This window comes from Porcisia hertigi, chromosome 34, assembly GCF_017918235.1.
Source record: "Porcisia hertigi strain C119 chromosome 34, whole genome shotgun sequence".
Classification (NCBI taxonomy): domain Eukaryota; phylum Euglenozoa; class Kinetoplastea; order Trypanosomatida; family Trypanosomatidae; genus Porcisia; species Porcisia hertigi.
Window position 1 is genome coordinate 728,846 of NC_090593.1, and position 17,139 is coordinate 745,984.

Below are 17,139 nucleotides of genomic sequence, written 5' to 3' on the forward strand. Positions count from 1 at the left end.
GCATCACGATGTGGCCGGATGAGCCTAGCGACCCACAGTTTTCCTTTTCAAATATCTGAGCTCATGTGAACTTGCGTGTTAGTGTATGTTAAAGATAGAAGATGGACTCTATGAAAGCACGTTACTACGTTAAAAAGTGAGAGAGAAAAGACAATCACCGACACCACCACTGCACTGAGACACAGTAAAGAAAAGAAAAAGGGTGAGAAAGGGGGGTCCGAATGGCAGGGACACCCCCATTCGACTCTTCAGCTCTCTCCACGACAGTTACCTTCAGATGAAACCAAGCCGACTTGGATGCCTAAAAACGCCGAGAGGAGAAGAAAAAAATACAGTAGTTTTGGATATCTTCTCATGCTAACACAAATGGGGATCCATCCATGCCAGGAAAGGGGTGGGGGAGGAGAAGACCCCTGCCAACCAGCCTCCCGACACCAAAACATATCCCGCGATTCCATATACCCCCGCCCGATCGCGCAGATCTCACCGTACCCATAGATCACCCACCATAATGCACGCCAGTTACACGTTTTTTTGTACAATCTTAATGGCCCCGTTTGTGGCACGCAACGCGTTCGCTATCGCAATCTTTACCTGCCGCACTTCGTTCTCGACATTGAGCAAGTCTTTCCATTGCAGTGGAGCACTGCGAATGCCAGTGGAGTCCAGATCGCCGTCGGCGACGGCGCCCGAAACATCGTGCGCCGTAGCTGAGTCGTACAACCGCGTCCACTCCTCCTCATCTGCGCGGCCACGCTGCGGCAGCAGCTCCCGTAACGTAACGTCCGGGTTCAGCTTCGCTCCATCGTCCGTGGCATGCAGCAGGGACGATTGAGAATCCCCTACAGCCGACAACGTTCCAATGCAAGCGTTCGCGCCACCCTGTGCTTGCACGTTCGGGAGATGGGAGGAAGAGCCATCGACGTCGAAGGCGACCGTCATGGTCGGATCGTGTCTAGTCCCGCGGGCATAACTTGCCGCGGTGGAGGGAGACAGGTGGCTGGCATGCGGTTCAAGCCGCCCAGAGAACGTCTGGCCAAGTTCTGCTGCCGCTGGGAACCGTGACGTCGCCTGTGACCCCTTTCCACTTTCGCATCCGCCGCGGTGAGCCTCAGCTGAGGGCAACAAACCCGGTGTCGATGGCACCGTGAAGGTATCGGAGCCGCTGCCGCCAACGTGGCCGGTTGCTGGGGATAATGACACCTTCGGTTTCTGGTCCGGAGTACCGGAGTCGGCAATGCGCGCGCTGTCGCTCAGCGTGTGCGGCACAGCAGAGGAGGCGCTAATCACCCAGGTGTTTGGGGCTACTCGGTTCCCACGGAGCCCGCCGCGGTAGTCGGTGTTGAAGTCGCGCAGCTGATACACAGCTTCTCGCGCCTGCGTCAGGGTGTCGGCGAACTCGCCCAGGGGGAGCTCGGATAGATAGCGCACGAACTCTTCTGGTACGCTGGTGGGGTATGTCGATTGCCCCTTGAGCGGCCCCGCGGGTGCCAGGGGAAGGACGAAGGAGTGCAGTAGACAGACCATGGCATGCAGTGCGTAGAGGTAGCACTCGAGGCGGAACTCCCGCACCTCCGAAAGACTTGTCTGCAAGAGGGACTGTGCAATGTGACGGACAATGCGCGCAACGAGTTGGCGCTTCTCGGCAGTGTGTCGAAGCATCGGTGTATTGTCCGCATAGGCGATGGAGGCACCGGGATCCTCGCTGTTGCGCTGCCCATACTCGGTGTTGAGCAGCAGATGAGCAAGGTTACGCACTGTCAGCGCCACGACATCGCGTCCGCGCTCGGCGGCGGGGTCAATAGCTACCGGGACTTTACCCAGACTACCCTTCACGTTCTCTCGTGGGTTCGTGTCGTGGTACTCTGGGCTCACCGCTGCTGCTGCTGCTGCTGCTGCTGGCGAGGCCATGGGTACGACCCCAGCAGCACCACCCATACCACCTTCCCCACCGTCGTTATCCGCAAAGCCGTAGAGGTCTGGCGTGGTACTGTGCCATACCTCGTCGCTGCTCAGCATGCTGAGCAGCTCAGCCAGCGCCATATCATCAACAATCTGGCGGCAGTCCACCGCCAATACAGAAGATGAGAGGGCGCGTAGGCAGTCAGAGAGTTCGGCGCAGAGTGTCAAGTGCGACGCGCTGAGAGACGTCGGTCCGGAGATAGCGCTGCTCACGGAGGCGGGGGCGATGAAGACGTGGTCGATCAGTTGCCGGTTGTCACGGATGAACTTTTGCACTTCATACAAGAGTGGTGCTGCATCGCCGAGGGAGGAGAAGAGCACGTTTACCCAGCGTACCACACCCAGCAAAAGGTATCGAAGCGCCTCCTTGTTCTGCTCCACGAGGGCCCTGCTAGGGGCCTCGTGAAAAGTGGGAGTAGGCTGAGAGTAACCCAGTGCCACTAGCGTACTGTACTTCCACGCCCGCATCGCAAAGCAGGAGTTGAGTAGGTTGCTGTGTAGCACCTGCGAGCCGTGGCCGAGGGAGATGACGGAGACGACGTCGAAGGCGCTGCGTAGGTGCCACAGCAGCGTACCCAGTTGCGCACCGTTGCTGGTAAAGAAGTTGCACACTGCATGGTCCGCGCTCTGGAGAAGCGCCGTTGCGCACCGCAATGCCCATTTACCGAGTCCATCACCACCTCCGGCGTCTGGTTTGCAGAACTCGTCGCGAATCGGTGCTGAAGCCTGCAGCAGGGCAACCAGGAGGGTCACCGCTTGCTGCGCTTGAGTTGAGAGTGCTGCCGCGCCGCTGCTGCTGCCGCTGCCACTGCTTTTACCATGGGTGGTACTGTGGTGGCGGTTGCTGTTCAGCGCAGCGGCTGCCCCAATGCCGACAATGCGCTCACTACCCCCGCATGCACTCGGAGCAGTGCCGACGCCGCTGCTGCTGCCGCATATGTCGGTGCACACCACATCAAGCACAGACCTCTGAAAGCGCCAAATTGCCACATCGTCGAGGTTGACGCCTGGCGTCTCGGCGAGACACAGAAGGCTGAGGTAGAGTTCACCCCGTGTCGACGGGATGCGAGTTCCCCATTGCACAAGCGCGCGCACCAAAGGCTCAAGCAGCGAAAGTGTATCAGCGGACCCTGGTGGATGCCAAGTCGCCAGCGCGGGATTCTGCTCATTCTCCACAGAAGAACGCCCGGCATCACGCCGGTGCAGCAGCGCTTGTGCCAGCTTTGAACGGTTCGCGGCGCTGTAGAAATTGCTGAGCTCTCCGGCAGCGGTTGCGAACGGCTTACCGACGACGTTATTTGTGTTTCCTATCACTGCACCACCTTGACCACTCCGGTATTGAAGTGCGGCATGACGACTGCTGGCGCGCGGCCGGCGTCGCCCGATTAAGAACTCTTTGTTTTCATCTAGCTTGTAGGGCGGCACCGTTGTGGGAATGACGGGTGGCGCTGGCGCGCTTGAGGCAATACAAGGCTCACATCCGCCGTATCGACACGGCGCCGCGCGCGCTGCATCGAGCGGCACACCATCGCCTCCCTGAACGCCAGGGTAGTCTCCACTGCTTTGGTCGTACCACGCCGCCCCCCCTTCTGCGGGTTGCGGGGCGCTGCGCGAGAGTGCCACTGATGCGCAGACAATCTGCCGGAGGTGCGCCATCACGGTAGACAGACAGTGGCACAAGCGAATGGTGACCTGCTCTTGCGCTGCTGCGGTAAGGCGCGTCGTTGCGTCCAAACCCCGAAGAATGCACAAGGCGAAGGAGCGCAGCCGCGGCACAGACAGGGCCGTCACTACAGAGCACGAAACACTTACGAGTTGGCACCAGCCTTCGACAAAGCTGACACCTGCCGCGTACGAGAAAAAACAATCGTTAGCGGCAATAAAAGGGCGCAGTCGGTCGCGCAGCTCAGCCATCGTCAGGGGTGGCTGGTTCGCGCGCACTTGTTCGTCCTGGATCGCGCCATAAAGGCTTGTCATGTTGTATTGCACGACGCCGTCCGCTGCAGCGCGCACGAGGTGTTTTACCCCCCCAGTCACCTCAGGCAGCTTCTCTGGGAAGGTAGGCAGCATATGCAGCGCCTCCGGCAGCCAGCTCGTAATATCCACAGCCGCATCGCGAGACATGACGGCCAGGTCCCCGCACCACTGTTGCTTAGTGTCTTTGTGTAGGTCGCGATGCGTCGTCAGCGCGCCCACGCGTGTTTCGCCATGGTAGCCGTCCACCTCGTAGAGACTCCGAGCACCGCTGTTCTCGGTGGCGGCGTACTCAGCAGCACTTGGCGCGGCAGCGCCACTGCCCGCCAAGGCGCCCGTACTGCTCCCGGAAGGATAGAGAAGTGACAGCAGCACTTCCACTGGGATCGATGTGGTAGTCGTGTTTTGCGCAAGCCGCAGGCTCTCCGGAGCCGTGCGATACGCGTAGCACGCCTCCAGTGCCAGGAGCTTGAGCACGTACGCGTACTTGCTCAGTGCAACGGGGCTGCTTTGACTGGGGCGGTAGTGCTGGAGTCGTAGGAATAGCGTCTGGCACACGGACTCTAGAAATGGGCGAATGACAAGGGAGCCGTAGAGGCGGTTGGCTCGAAGTAAGTAAAGCAGCTTCACGTACTTGACGGCCAGGGCCGGGTGCACACGTTCAACCTGGTAGTCACAGGCGCCCTCGACGACGGAGGTAAGAAGGGTGGTGCGCCACCACCGCGGCTCACCGCCGGCGCCGTTTCCGCCTGTCGTGCCCCCATGCATGGAGGCGAACTGCTGCCCGCGCCTGTCTCTGCGAGATAATTCCTCACCATAAAAACCGGCCATCCACGCTGTTAGCGACGGCTCCGTCACATCCGCGTGTTGCATCAAAAGGTCGAGCAGCAGCGACTTGGTCTCGGTGAGCATCGCAGCTGACCACCCGGGGACGAGCTCTGAGGGCTCGAAATCGAGCTGCGCCAGCTCCGGCGGAGCCTGCACGACTGCCGAGACAGTGTTCAGTGGATGTAGGAGTTGAGCAAAGCAGTCGAGAACCGCGGTGTACTTGTGAGTGAGCCCGGACCAGTAGTGTGCCGCCTGATTCGCTGTCTCGATGGGGAGCAGCAACAAGAGCTGCAGCGTGGTCTTCGTCAGGAGGGTGTCTTGGGGTGAACACATGCCCAACACACGCACTGCGAGATCGGTGTTGAGAGTTGTGCGGTTGTCAAAAAGAAGCATTTCGATGTTCTGCTCCCGCACCGCCTGGATCGACGTGATGAGCAGCCGCATCGCCTGGCGCACGGCAGCGCGGTGATGACTGAGCAGTTCGTGCGGCGCATCGCTCGCGTCGAGGATTACCTTCAGCACCTCACCGACCACGTCCGTCGGGGCTTTGTTGATGGCCATGATGGTGGCAAACGGCAGTACGGCTGTGCCTCCGTTCTCGGTGCTCCGGAAGCGCACGAGCAGTGCCTGCCGTAGTGCTGCACACGCCAGCGCCACTACCGTGTACCGCTCATGCGGACGCGCAAACATGCGCTTCAGGACGCCACGCAGTATTTCTTGTGCAATGAAGTGCGTGACCGTACTGTACACTGGCATCGCCACCATGGAAGGTTGGTCGCGCTGAAACAGAGCCGTGACAAGGTTAAGGAAGCCGACGGTGATGTCGTAGGTGCCCTGCGTGCATTCGTATTGGCAGTGCCCAATGAGGGAAAGAGCTTCCTCGTGGGCCGTCGGCCCGCGCTGACCGGCAGCAGTTGGGAACGACGCCGCCGCACTAAAGCGATCGCAAAGGGTGGAACTGGGACTAGGGCTGCCCTCGGGCATCTGTTGCCGCGTGCGCACCAACGGCTGCTGCAACAGGCGGCGCTGCTCCAGAAATGACCACACCAACTGCGCGTCTGCCGCGTTCTTGATGAGGGATGATATGAGCGACAGCGTGCTGCCCAGCATCATCTGGCTCTGCTGCGGTGCCGAAAGGAACGTCAGCGCGAGTGCGAGGTTCATGTACGTGCTTACGATCGGCTGGAGAGTGGGGTGAGCAAACAGCTGACGCAGCAGCAGAAAGAAGCTGGCAATGTAGTGACGTTGACACTTGACCGTGTAGGCGCGGGTGAACTGCTGGTGCAAAGCGCGCGCCACTCCGTTTGTGCCTGGCGCTGTCGACAACAACGCATGCATATCGTCACCATCGGTCGCACCTGTCATCACGGGCCCGACAGAGGGCGTTCGTACCGGTGCTGTGAACATTGTAGCTGAAGCTTCGGTTCCATCGCTTCCCACCGCACCGGGAGCGCCGACCACGGCACTATTAAAGCCAGCACACTCGAGTGCCTGATTCACCAAGCTAGGCCACTGCAACTCGTTGCACTCTGTTTGCGCATCCGTGAGGAGTACGACAACTCGTTGCGTGTACTGTGGGTTGCGGCCGATCATCGCCATCACCTCCAGGAACCTGGTCATGAGCTTCAGCGTGTAGTTCTCCCACACAGCACCCCCAACCCCGGCGGCAGAGGTCGTGCCGTTACGCTGTGTGGCGAAGACTTGCCGCATATGCTTCACAAAGTTCTGGAAGATGAAGAAGGTTGCCGCGCAGTCAGAGTCGAGGTCGGGATTCAGCACATCTGGTGGCAGGTGCTGCAGGCAAATCGCGAGTGCCTCCAACAGATGCGCCATCTCAGAGGTGAACGGCTCCCCAATGACCTCGGTGGCAGCCCCGGTGCGCGTGGGCCTCCGCAGCCACGCTTCCTCACCGTCTTTCTCCTCTCCTCGGATGATTTTCTGCGCCGCGTCGCGCTGTTGATATACGTAGTGCGTCTCTGGCGCCGTCATGCCTGCGCTTGGGTTTCCTCCACTGCTGCTGCGCCGAAGCGAAGGCAGGCGTGGCAACTCCTCCAGCTGCTCGCAGTAGCGGCGGTGTGTAGCGACTTCCAGCTCCGAAAGGTGACGGAGCAGCGGCAGCATCTCATCAAAAAGGTACGACATGATTTCGTACGGGGCGAGGTACAGAAGACCAAGGGGGATCGAAAGAGTGCGGGGAACCGGTGCGAGCTCTACCATGCGTTTTGTAACCTTACCCCGATGAACCCAAACCCCACTTTGGGTAGCGGCCGTGTGAGGGGACGATAGGGATGCCATGCGTGCGCCGAGGAAGGCGTCCAGTGCCTTGTCGTAGCCCTGCTCACTCCCGTTGGCACGGAGAAGGCAGCCCTCTGTCAAGGTCAAGATGCTCAAATAGCTGTCAATAAGAACCTGCCATGTGTACACGGCTGCTGGGAGAGACGTTGCAGCACGACTGTTGACACCACGGCGGGACTCTGTCAGCACGTCGCCGTAGAGACCCCCGCTGCCGCTCGTGCTAGGCACCTGCACACTCTCGTGGAGTTTGCGGCGCAGCGCAGTCACGGCGGATCCAATGGACGCAGCAGCGCTGGAATGAATCAGCTGGTTTACCTGCAGTTCCCCCGTGGAGGAGCGCAGCTTCTTCCAGACCGCTGCCATATTGACCACCGAGAAGACGCAGAGCCAGGTGAGAGTGTTGAGGCAGCATGTGTCCAAGTTGTCGCTGAAGGTCGAGAGCGGCACGATTCGGTTCCGCAACGAGTTTTTCAGCAGCTGGTACAGCGCATCCATCAGGCCGAGCGCCTCGTTCAACACACTCGCAGTGAGCTGGAAATGACGCGACAACACGTACAAACACTGTGCGGCGAGCAGCACCGGATTTTGGCCAGTCCGCTTACGCCGGTTGTCAAGAAAAAGGCTGGATGCGGTGGCATCGCCGTCATTCCCCTGGTTGCTCGCCATGATGCTCGTTTTTAGGAAAGAAATGAGATTACTTGCGGCAGACACCGCCACCGTTGCCACCGCTGCATGCAAGCCCTTCACCTCTTCCATACTTTCTGTCCACTGTGATGAAGCTGGGTTGTCAGGCGGGGGGGCTTCGTTGTTGTTGTAACCGCTATCACACAGAAGCAGCGTCTGCAAGAACTCTGATGCTTGCTCAACTTGCAGACGCCGTCGATCTTGCTGCTGCTGGGGCTCGTTACCACGGGCCAATGTCGAGTAGGTCGCACCGGCCACCGCGGTTGGGGCGCTGCTGGTGATGGAGAACGTAGTGAGCGCGGCTTGCGGTGCCACTGCCGCCTGCCATTGCGCCCCCGTCTGCAGCGCTGTTGGGAGGATCTGGGGCGCCGTCTCTGGTGCTACTGTCACTTCCATGGGGGCGCTAAAGCGCTTCTTGATCTCATCAGTGAAGGCATCGTTGACCACCCCATCTCGACATGCCCTAGCAAAGAGTGCCATGTAGGTCGGCGTAGCGGGTGGCGCCGACGCTGAAGCCGACGCGGCCGCAGCAGAAGCCTTAATGGATCCACCGGCATTGACAACTGGCTTCCCAAATCCAAGTCCGCCTGCTGCTGGCGGTGAGGATCCTACTGGGGCATTAGACACACCAGATGAGTGCACCGCCGTCGCTGGCGCCCCGCTGTCGCGGTTCGTTGCCGTCAGGGATGGCGGCTGAGAGACCGGAAAGCCAAGCGATGGGGCACCAGCGGGCAGTGCTGACTGTGGCGCATTGGTGGAGGTTCCAAACATGTCCCCCGAAATGAGATGCCGATTACGTTAAAGCGCGACGGGTCAAGGGAGTGAGGTAGATCGCGCTCTAAAAGTGTTTATCTGGTTGCGTGACGTCCAAGAAGGTGCGACAAAAGGGGGCCCCACCCACTTCAACACACACACACACACACACACAGATATATCCAAAAAAAAGCTGAAAAAGTATTTAAAAGTCGTGTGTGGCGGGAAAAATAAAAGTCGGCGCAGGCCTCACGAGGGATAGAAGTGAGAATGAGATGTTGGTGTGTCAAGTCACCACCCGCCCCCTAGCCAGCCTCAACGAGACGAAAACAAAAAGACAGGACACGTGCGGCTTCGTTGTCTGTCTCTCGAATGCGGCAAATCTGTGCAGACAGAGTGGACCACTACGCAAAAACGCAAGCTTCGATAGAGGCGCTCCTTTTCTCTTACCCTTGCCTCTCGGGGGTGTGGGTGGGGTGGCACACACAAACACACAAATGGATACCCGCTTTTCTGGTGGAGCGTCTCCGACCGTGTAGGCGAAGAGTCTTTTTTTTTCGGTTTGTTCGGAGAGATCGGTCTAGAATTGCTAGCTTCTCTCTTTTCTTTTCCCGTTCTCCCAAGGATGATCGGCACCGCACCTCCCCCACTCTTTAGGGCGCAAAGAGGTATGTATATATGAAGAACACTGGCGCACTCTTACACATTTATCTACACAGACCCATACGCAAGCCAGTGCTTTTCCCCCCTCCCGGCACTTGAGTCAGTTGTCACCACGCAGAAACGACTAAGCAGCAGCAACAACGCCGACAAGAAACAATGAAATTACTTTCTCGAGAGGCGCCGGAAGGCCCAGTCGCATACGTCAACGCAAGTGTGCGTGTGTGGGGTGGGGGTGGGGGAGCGGGGAGAATAGCCCATGCGGTTGTGATGATGCAACGCAGGCATGTGCGCCGAGGTGCGGAAAGGTGATGAGATGAGGAGCAGAAAGAGGAGGGTGTGTAGGAGGAGAAAGCGACGGCGAGTGGTGACCATGCAGTGCCCATAGGAGTGCGGCGGCCATCATAGTGTGAACACGCTTTCGAAAAGGGAGCACACCGTCATCGCAGGAGTAGCAGCTCACAGTACCTACAAAGATGAAGCAGTGAACTGAGTAAAACCGCTGACGTCAAGGCAGGCGGATGAGGGCACGAAAAAAAAAATCTGAAGGGTAATGTTAAAAGGCTGCTGACCTTTTAGTTCCTGCAATACGCAAGTTTACCTTTCACCGTACACCCTTGTGGTGCATTGCTGCTTGACTGGGGGGGGGGCTGTTTCGTGATATCGCCCCCGCCCTCTGCTGTTCCCTTCTTTGTGCATCGCGTGCAATGGAAGAGAGCATGTAACCGAAAACAAGGCGCGAAGAGAAAAGGAGAAAGAGGCAGCCACATCCAAAGGAGACAAGCACACGCTTGCATCTGAGGCGCCATCGGATGCACAACGTGACTTTTTTTCATACGTGCTCACTTAGTTGGCGCATTTGTCGGGGAGGGGGAGGGAGGGGGAAGGGGGAGGGTATGACCTCCAGCCAAGCTCGCACACAACAATTCTAGTGCAGCATGCCCTGCCCAGCCCAGCCTTCCCCCCTCCTCCTCCCTTCCCCCGATAGCGCGGGTGCCTCAAGGCTCAGCGCACCAGGTGGGGGAAAAAAAGAAATTCTACAATTGCCTGCACATGAACTCATCTACACTGTGTTTTGCCTTCTCACCAGAAAAAAAAAAACGTAAAAAAAGTAAGCGGAAACCCCGAAACAGTGCAGCGGTAAAAAGACATGAATGTCGAACAACCTTACAGAGTCACTCCTTTTTGCGGCGCTTCATCGCAGCTCGCCTTCTCCTAATCTCTTCTTCTAGGCCACGGTTGATCTGTCTGCGTGTTTCCAACTCGCCAGTAGCGTCATCGACGCATCGGCGAAACGCGGCGACCTCTTCCTTGATGCGTTCCGCGTTATCCATCTGCTCCTGTTTCTTTGTTTCAAGTATCATCTTTCGGGCTAGACACGCTTCTTTGGCTTTCTCGATCCCCCTGATACGCTCATCCGCCACCTCCAATGACTGCCGGTCCGCTGTGCACTTAGCCATCACCTCCGCGAGGGAGATAGCTAGTTTGTTGAGCGCTTTCCGCTCTTCCTCTTCCACGAGGAGCTGTGCAGCGAGAGAGCCTTCAAGAATGTCGCGCTGCACACACAACTCAATTTCCTCTACTCGATCTTTTTCACTGGCGTACTGACCCGCCAAGACCCGCTCTTGGAAGGAAGCCTCGCGGTACAGTCGCATCAGCGCACTGTCGTAGTAGTAGCGCATCGTGGTGGGTACCTCCACTGTTTGACTCGGCACGGGTACGGGCCCATACGCTGATGAGAAATCGCCTTCATCACACGCGCCGGTGAGGGCCTCGGTGTTTTCCGTGTCAGCGAAAAGTTCTGGAAGGCCCCCTCTTACGGTAGAGGCAATGGCAGAGGCTTGAGCCGCCGCCCCCACCTTCACTGCCACCGCCAATTGGTGGGTGTGGGACGAAACTTCAAGGAGCGGTTCAAACCTCAGCGTATGTGTGTAGTAGAACTCTAAGATGTTATTCTCGAGCCCAGAGAGTACTTCCATTTGCTGCCGGACACGATGTTGCAACTCAAGCATGCGCGCGTGTAGCTCCTTGAATGCTACTTCGTCCTCACATGGGCTGCGGGCTCGCTTGGGTCGCCCATTCGGCTTAAGACCTCTAGGCGAGCTTGCAGCCGACGAAGATGGGTTTCCCAAGTGAGCACGATTGGAACGGGTGGGGTGGTGAGCTCTAAACATTGACGATGAATACCCACTAGAGCATGCCCTCTTCTCTGTATTTGATCTACAGGTACGATGTGTGCGTGTGTGTGTGTGTGCACACCATCGTATTCGGTTTGGGTGCGAACCCGATACAACACACAGACACACACCAGCAGATGAGGAAGAGTGAGTTGGGAGGGGGAGGGAGGGAGGGGGGGGGGGTGAGGGGAGCCAGAAGGAGTTTTCGGAGAGGCTCCAGAAAGAAAAAAAAGGAGCCGTTGGGCGTGTCCATCGAGTCCGGATTCAGCGAGTCCAAGGGCACACATTGCCGTGGCGCCAGTGTGCGCCGAGCATAGGGGACACTGAGTCTGGGGAATACGAAAGGGCGGGGAGGGGGCACGGAAGGGACACAGGGTACGCCACCGTCCCGAAAATTTCCCCTACACGTTCCGAGGAGGACAACAGCCGATGAACCTTCATGTGTGCATAACGAAACTCAGTAGAGGGGCCTTCCGCGGAGGCAGACTATGTCCCTTCTCGCCACTCACGCATCTCCCCCGTGGCTTCGCTTCGGGCGTGAGCGTGTTTTCTTGTCGGTGCGTTTCTGCTAGCACCTGCGCCGGCCTCCTTCACTCTCCACCCCAGATACAGGAGGGAGGGAGAAAGGGGGGGGGGAGGTATTGCGAGATGGATGAAGGGTGGAAGCAAGATACGAAAATGTCTGATCAAGAATAAGAGGAGAAAATAGTTGTGTTTGCAGGCGTGGAGAGATGTATATCGCTACACGTCAGCATACATACATACATGTGCGTATGTGGGTGGGGGTGTCTCAGGCCGGAAGGCAAATAGCCGTCCAGTCAGGGATGCAGGCTGGGGTTAGGGCGCAGACAGCTGCACCACACAAAAACTAACACCGAAACGAAACCGGAGTTGAATCCCGAGAGATGATAGGGCGGCACTCGCAAAACCCCTGAAAATGCAGGCAAGCAAATAGAAAGGAAAATATATATATTCCAGTTGTGTAATGACCCCCCCACCACCCCCACCATCACCACAGAGGTCAGATTGGAATGCCTTCCAAGAGCGAAAGATTCGTTTCACCCCTGTTGGTTACCTTCAGGCCTCAGTCGAGAGAGCGGAGTGAGGTCATGCACAGTCGAATACATTGGTTGGCCTCAGAGAGAGACGCTTGGAGGCGGCGAAGCGCCCGTGTCGACGGCGCAGACATCCTGGCCGGCGGGTTTTGATACATCTTGTGTGCCCCTGCACCGTTCGTGTCAGACTGCAAAAGCGTGCAAAGGCCTTGCACCGTCGTTGCCGATCGTGCCGTCAAATCGCGAGCTAGTGACACCACAGTACGCGTGCGATCCTCCGCGCTGCTGTCCATGCACATATCCGTCGCTGTCGCGGTGAGGGGGTCACCATCGCTGCAATCGATTGCATCATTTTCAGTCCGCGGGCGAGCGAGCAGCACTGCAAGTGAGACGATAGTCGGGGAGTACCACTGGAGGCAGGGGTGATCTGATCGCATGTCTGGTGTTGAGTTCGATAGTACGCTGAGGTGTGGCTGACTCCTGTGCGCGCGTTTGCCACTTGCGGCAGAGCTTCTGCCGGGTGTCCACTGTGGTGACTCAGATAGCGGCCGTACAGCACTTGCTTCACCTGGGAAGAGCGACAGAAACGTGCGGATATGTTTGATATGGGCGCTACACTCCGCGTGATGCGCGCTCAGCTGCGCCTCCACCTCAGCCAGCGACTTTCGTTGCAGATGCACGTATGAGGCAAGCTGCGCCCCCGTCACCGGCATATCCTTATCATGTGTTCGCTGAACTGAGGCGACCAAGGAGAGAACAAAGATGCGGCGCAGAATGCGCTGAAGAATGTTGACCCTCTGCGCTTTCCCACTTTCTTCCATAGCCGAGAGCTTCACCTCCGCTTCCTCGAGCGCCTCTTGTATTTCCCCCAGCGTCACCTCATGGTGTGCTAGCGCACTTTGCACCGCCCTGGTTGGTGCCGAGGATGAGCTCATGAGTTTCCTCTCCGCGTAATCAAAAAAGCGCTTGTTCTCGCGCACGTGAAAGTTGCACGACATGGCGTGGTCCAGCACACTATACCACCACCGCCAGCCCTCACCGTCGCGGAAGCTGCTGAAGACCTCTGCGACACGTTCAAAGGATGGAAGCTCCCAACACAGAGATTCACGCAATGCCGGTTCGTCAAGGTCGTGGTGCGTGCAGGTTGTTGTGGTGGTCGCGTGACGCTGCTGGGGAGTGATGAGGGTATGCTGCGCGGTCCAGTGAAGCACCTGCTCCTCCACCCACCCCGACACCAACGTATTCAGAGGGGTGGGAGAAAACGCGGCTGCGTCTGCATGTGTGGTAGTACGGCATCGCTTCTTCTCTGTAGCCGCGACAACGGCACCGCCGTCTTTCCCGATGCAGGAGGCGTACAGTGCGCGCAGGCAGAAGTAGCGTAACACATGGCGGTTATATGCCGATGTGAATTTGGGCCAGTTGCTGTTCAGCTCTTCGTGCAGCGTTTTCTTGTCCATCAACTCCTCGATCTTCTCTGGTGTGAGCAGCGCCACGTTCTGGGGTGGCGCGTTATACCCACCACCACCACCGCTGCAGCTGGTGCTGCACTGTTTCGGTGGCGTGTAGGAGACAATCGATGCCCTTGTTGCTGTACCCGTCGCACTTTGCTGCCTGGCCGTTACACAATTTTTACTCAGCAGCTGCAACAGCGACGCGATAGCTCCTCGGGCAAGCATGGTGGTCAGCAGGAGCGGCTCCATGTTTTCTTGTTCCCGCTCGACAGCTTCAATGGTTGCGTGCAGAGACGCACCATTCGATGCGGCTGCGGCCGTCATCTCTGCTTTAAGTTCCGTGTACGTGATGGTTGGCTCTCCAGTACCCTCCAATGCCTCCTCTCCTGCAAGGTCGACGCTGTGCAGCAGCTCAGCAGTGAGTTGCAGCAGCAGGCCCAGTGTACTTCTGACCCAGCGCCGCACCACATGCTCGCTGACAGGGACTTCATGACACACGTTCTCCATGTCACTCTGAAGCAGCCGGAGCACCTCCAACAGGTCCCGCAGACTGTGTGCTGTGCCAAGCGCCGCGGGCGGCGTGGGATTCAAAGAGTGCCACGCCGACATCATCGTCGGCGCTGCTTGCCACACCCCTGGAGCTGGGACGAGACTCAATATGGAGGTGCTCTGTTCCGAGGGGCTCTTGCGCGCTGCGCTATCGCGCAGGGTACCGAACACGTGTGGGTATTGATCAGTGGGTGATGGCATGAAGAGATGAAGATCGTTAGTGCCACGCCCGGCCGTCGCAACAGCCGACGCGCTTGCAGGGGTGCTCGGTCTATTTTTTGAGAGCTGGGACAGATTCACAAGTGACGCAGTTATCTCGCTCGATTTGCCAAGGGACGGCGCTGTGACCGAAGTTGTTGCGGCGATCGTGCTGGAGCTGTCACTGTGAGCGGGTGAGAACTCTGGCTCCACGAAGGTGACCGGCTTGACGTTGGCTTCTCGCGGCCGCACAGTTTGGTCGAGTAGCGCAGGCATCGTCTGTTCCGCGAAGGACGGCGAGGGTGGCCCCTCCGTTTCTGCTGCGATGACCTTGACGACTTCGTTTTGCGTGTCACGCCCTGTGGAGGATAAGACTTCGGGTGTCCTGTCGCAGCACTGCGGGGTCTTTTCATATTCGTCCTCGCTCAGGTTAAAAGCGACTCTCTCACTACCGAAGATGCTCGCATCGGCGCCTGGCGACACTGCTGCCCGGTGATGAAACCGTTCAGTCAAATGACCCATTAGCGACGAACTCGCCGGTGAAGGCCTCTCGAAGCGTCGCCAGTCCACCGCCCACACGTCAGCCAGCATTTCCCTGTTGCCCACAGACGCGTTCTCACTCGAGGCTGACACAGCGCCGTTGTACAGGTGCGCATTGGGCGACGCCCCGGAGGCTACGGCATTCCCGAAGGAGGAGGGGGTGCCGCTGCCCCTGACCGGCTTCGCCTTGTAGTTGTAGGCAGCACTACCAGCAATAGCGGCGCTGGCAGCGACGCGCGCACCATCGAAAAGCGCCGTGGCCAGCGGGGTTTCCACCTCGTTCTTGCGAGCCAGTTCCATCATCGCATCACGGTAGATGGAATGACCACGCGAGGCGGACGACGGCAGCGTAGGTGTAAAGGGGAAGGATTGCATTATGGAGTTGCCGAAACTGAAAAGTGGCCGGTCATCGCGGTGCGGCGGCGGCGCGAGGGAAACCTGCAGTGGTGCGTCCAGTATAGCAGAGTGCATCACTCCGTTGTTGCTTGGTGAGACAAAAGACGAGGATGCTGTGAGGAAGCTATTCTCGTGACCCAAGTTCGAAAAGCTCAGTTGTGCTGGAGAGTTGCCGTCGTTGCCGTATTGCTGAAAGGGCAGCGATGGCCGAGACGATGGCAGTGAGGGGGATATGATGCGACAGCCGCTGTTGTGGGCTGTTGGTGTTTGTCCTGGTGGCCACCCGTGCCCTGGCCACGGGGACGCGAGGACCTGCGAATCGAGGCGGAGTGGTGTGCAGATGCACTTCACGGTCTTCACGGTAGACGTCGACAGGGCTGGTGTCAGCGGCGTGGCGCTCTGTGGGCGTTGCTGCAATGCTTTGGGGTGTGCGTGGTTCCTGCTGCCGTGTAGGGTGTGTTCTGCGCGTCCATGTCGCTGCAGATGAGGATCCACCTGTCTCTTTGAAAGACCCAAGTTATATACACCCGACACGGACTGTGTGGCGGATGCGTTGGCCGCTTGGAGCCACGCGTTCGGAGCGCCACGGTTCAGCTCGCCGGTCCGAAGACTGGGATGCCGCAAATCGAGTTCAGATGACTGGTTCGCTGCGTCAGTTCCCGCGGCCTCCAAGGCCTCGCAATCTTTCGAATCCGACGAGAGCATGAGATAGGGAGGACGAAGGGCAAGGGGATTGTCGTCTACCCTTGTGTTTTCCAAGACCTCAGCGCCCCCAAAAAATATATATACGGGGAGCCCTTTCGACTGTGGGAAAAAATCACGAAAAGAATCCCCGAAAACAACTGCAAATCACCACAGGAGAGACGGAGACCCGAAGAGAATAACCGCGTGAGGAGGACCGAAAAATTGAGGTAATCCGAACCGGTGGTCGAACGTTAAGACGACGAGACGAGGAACCAAACAACAACAACAAAAAAAAAACGTTTGTTATAAAAGAGGAAGCGCGTGTGGATGTGCAGAGCGAAGGGTGTGGACGTTAGCTTCGGTCGTTTTACTCCTTGAATAGCGTGTCGGCCGATATGCGAAATACAACCACACACAACTACACACACAACTACACACACACACACACACACACAGAGGGGGAGGGGGTGCGGGGAGGGGAGGGGAGGAGAGGGGACAAACGTAAGAAAAGAAGGGATGAGAGCAGTGAAGCAGTCTCTGCCAACTTGGAAGGATGGGTGGATGAGTGGTGTGCTGGGAGAGCTGAAAAGTGGAGGGTAACTGATAGCGGAGAAAATGAAGCAAAGTTTCAGTTAATCCGCAAAAATGTATTGATAGATGCTTAAACACAGGAACACAGAGTAAAATTCAAAGGAATAATATTTACACACAATCAGACATATATATATATATATGCACACACACACACACAAACACGAAAAAAAAAACAGATGAGCGTAGAGGGGTGCGATGGAAGGGAAAGTGGAAAAGACAGGTAACAGTGCACCTCTATCCATGCACACCTAAAACTACAGAATCACATACGGGTTCCGCTTGGGAAGAGGGCCAAGGAGCAACGCCGAGAGAGGAGGACTGCACTTCAGTATGTATAGA

General features: G+C 57.8%; 3 protein-coding genes across 3 annotated transcripts; all 3 read right to left on the reverse strand.

Moving 5' to 3' along the window:
• Window positions 1-522: 522 nt before the first annotated feature.
• JKF63_01747 (uncharacterized protein) lies at window positions 523-8,514 on the reverse strand (the record flags this gene model as incomplete). The annotated part of the gene is made up of 1 exon (XM_067897793.1): window positions 523-8,514. One exon carries the CDS (start codon window positions 8,512-8,514, stop codon window positions 523-525), a length of 7,992 nt encoding a protein of 2,663 aa, XP_067753950.1.
• A 1,817-nt stretch (window positions 8,515-10,331) lies between these two features.
• On the reverse strand, window positions 10,332-11,330 carry JKF63_01748 (uncharacterized protein; the record flags this gene model as incomplete). The annotated part of the gene is made up of 1 exon (XM_067897794.1): window positions 10,332-11,330. One exon carries the CDS (start codon window positions 11,328-11,330, stop codon window positions 10,332-10,334), a length of 999 nt encoding a protein of 332 aa, XP_067753951.1.
• Window positions 11,331-12,417: 1,087 nt separating this feature from the next.
• JKF63_01749 (uncharacterized protein) lies at window positions 12,418-16,227 on the reverse strand (the record flags this gene model as incomplete). Its single annotated transcript, XM_067897795.1, has 1 exon — window positions 12,418-16,227. One exon carries the CDS (start codon window positions 16,225-16,227, stop codon window positions 12,418-12,420), a length of 3,810 nt encoding a protein of 1,269 aa, XP_067753952.1.
• Between the last annotated feature and the right edge of the window lie 912 nt (window positions 16,228-17,139).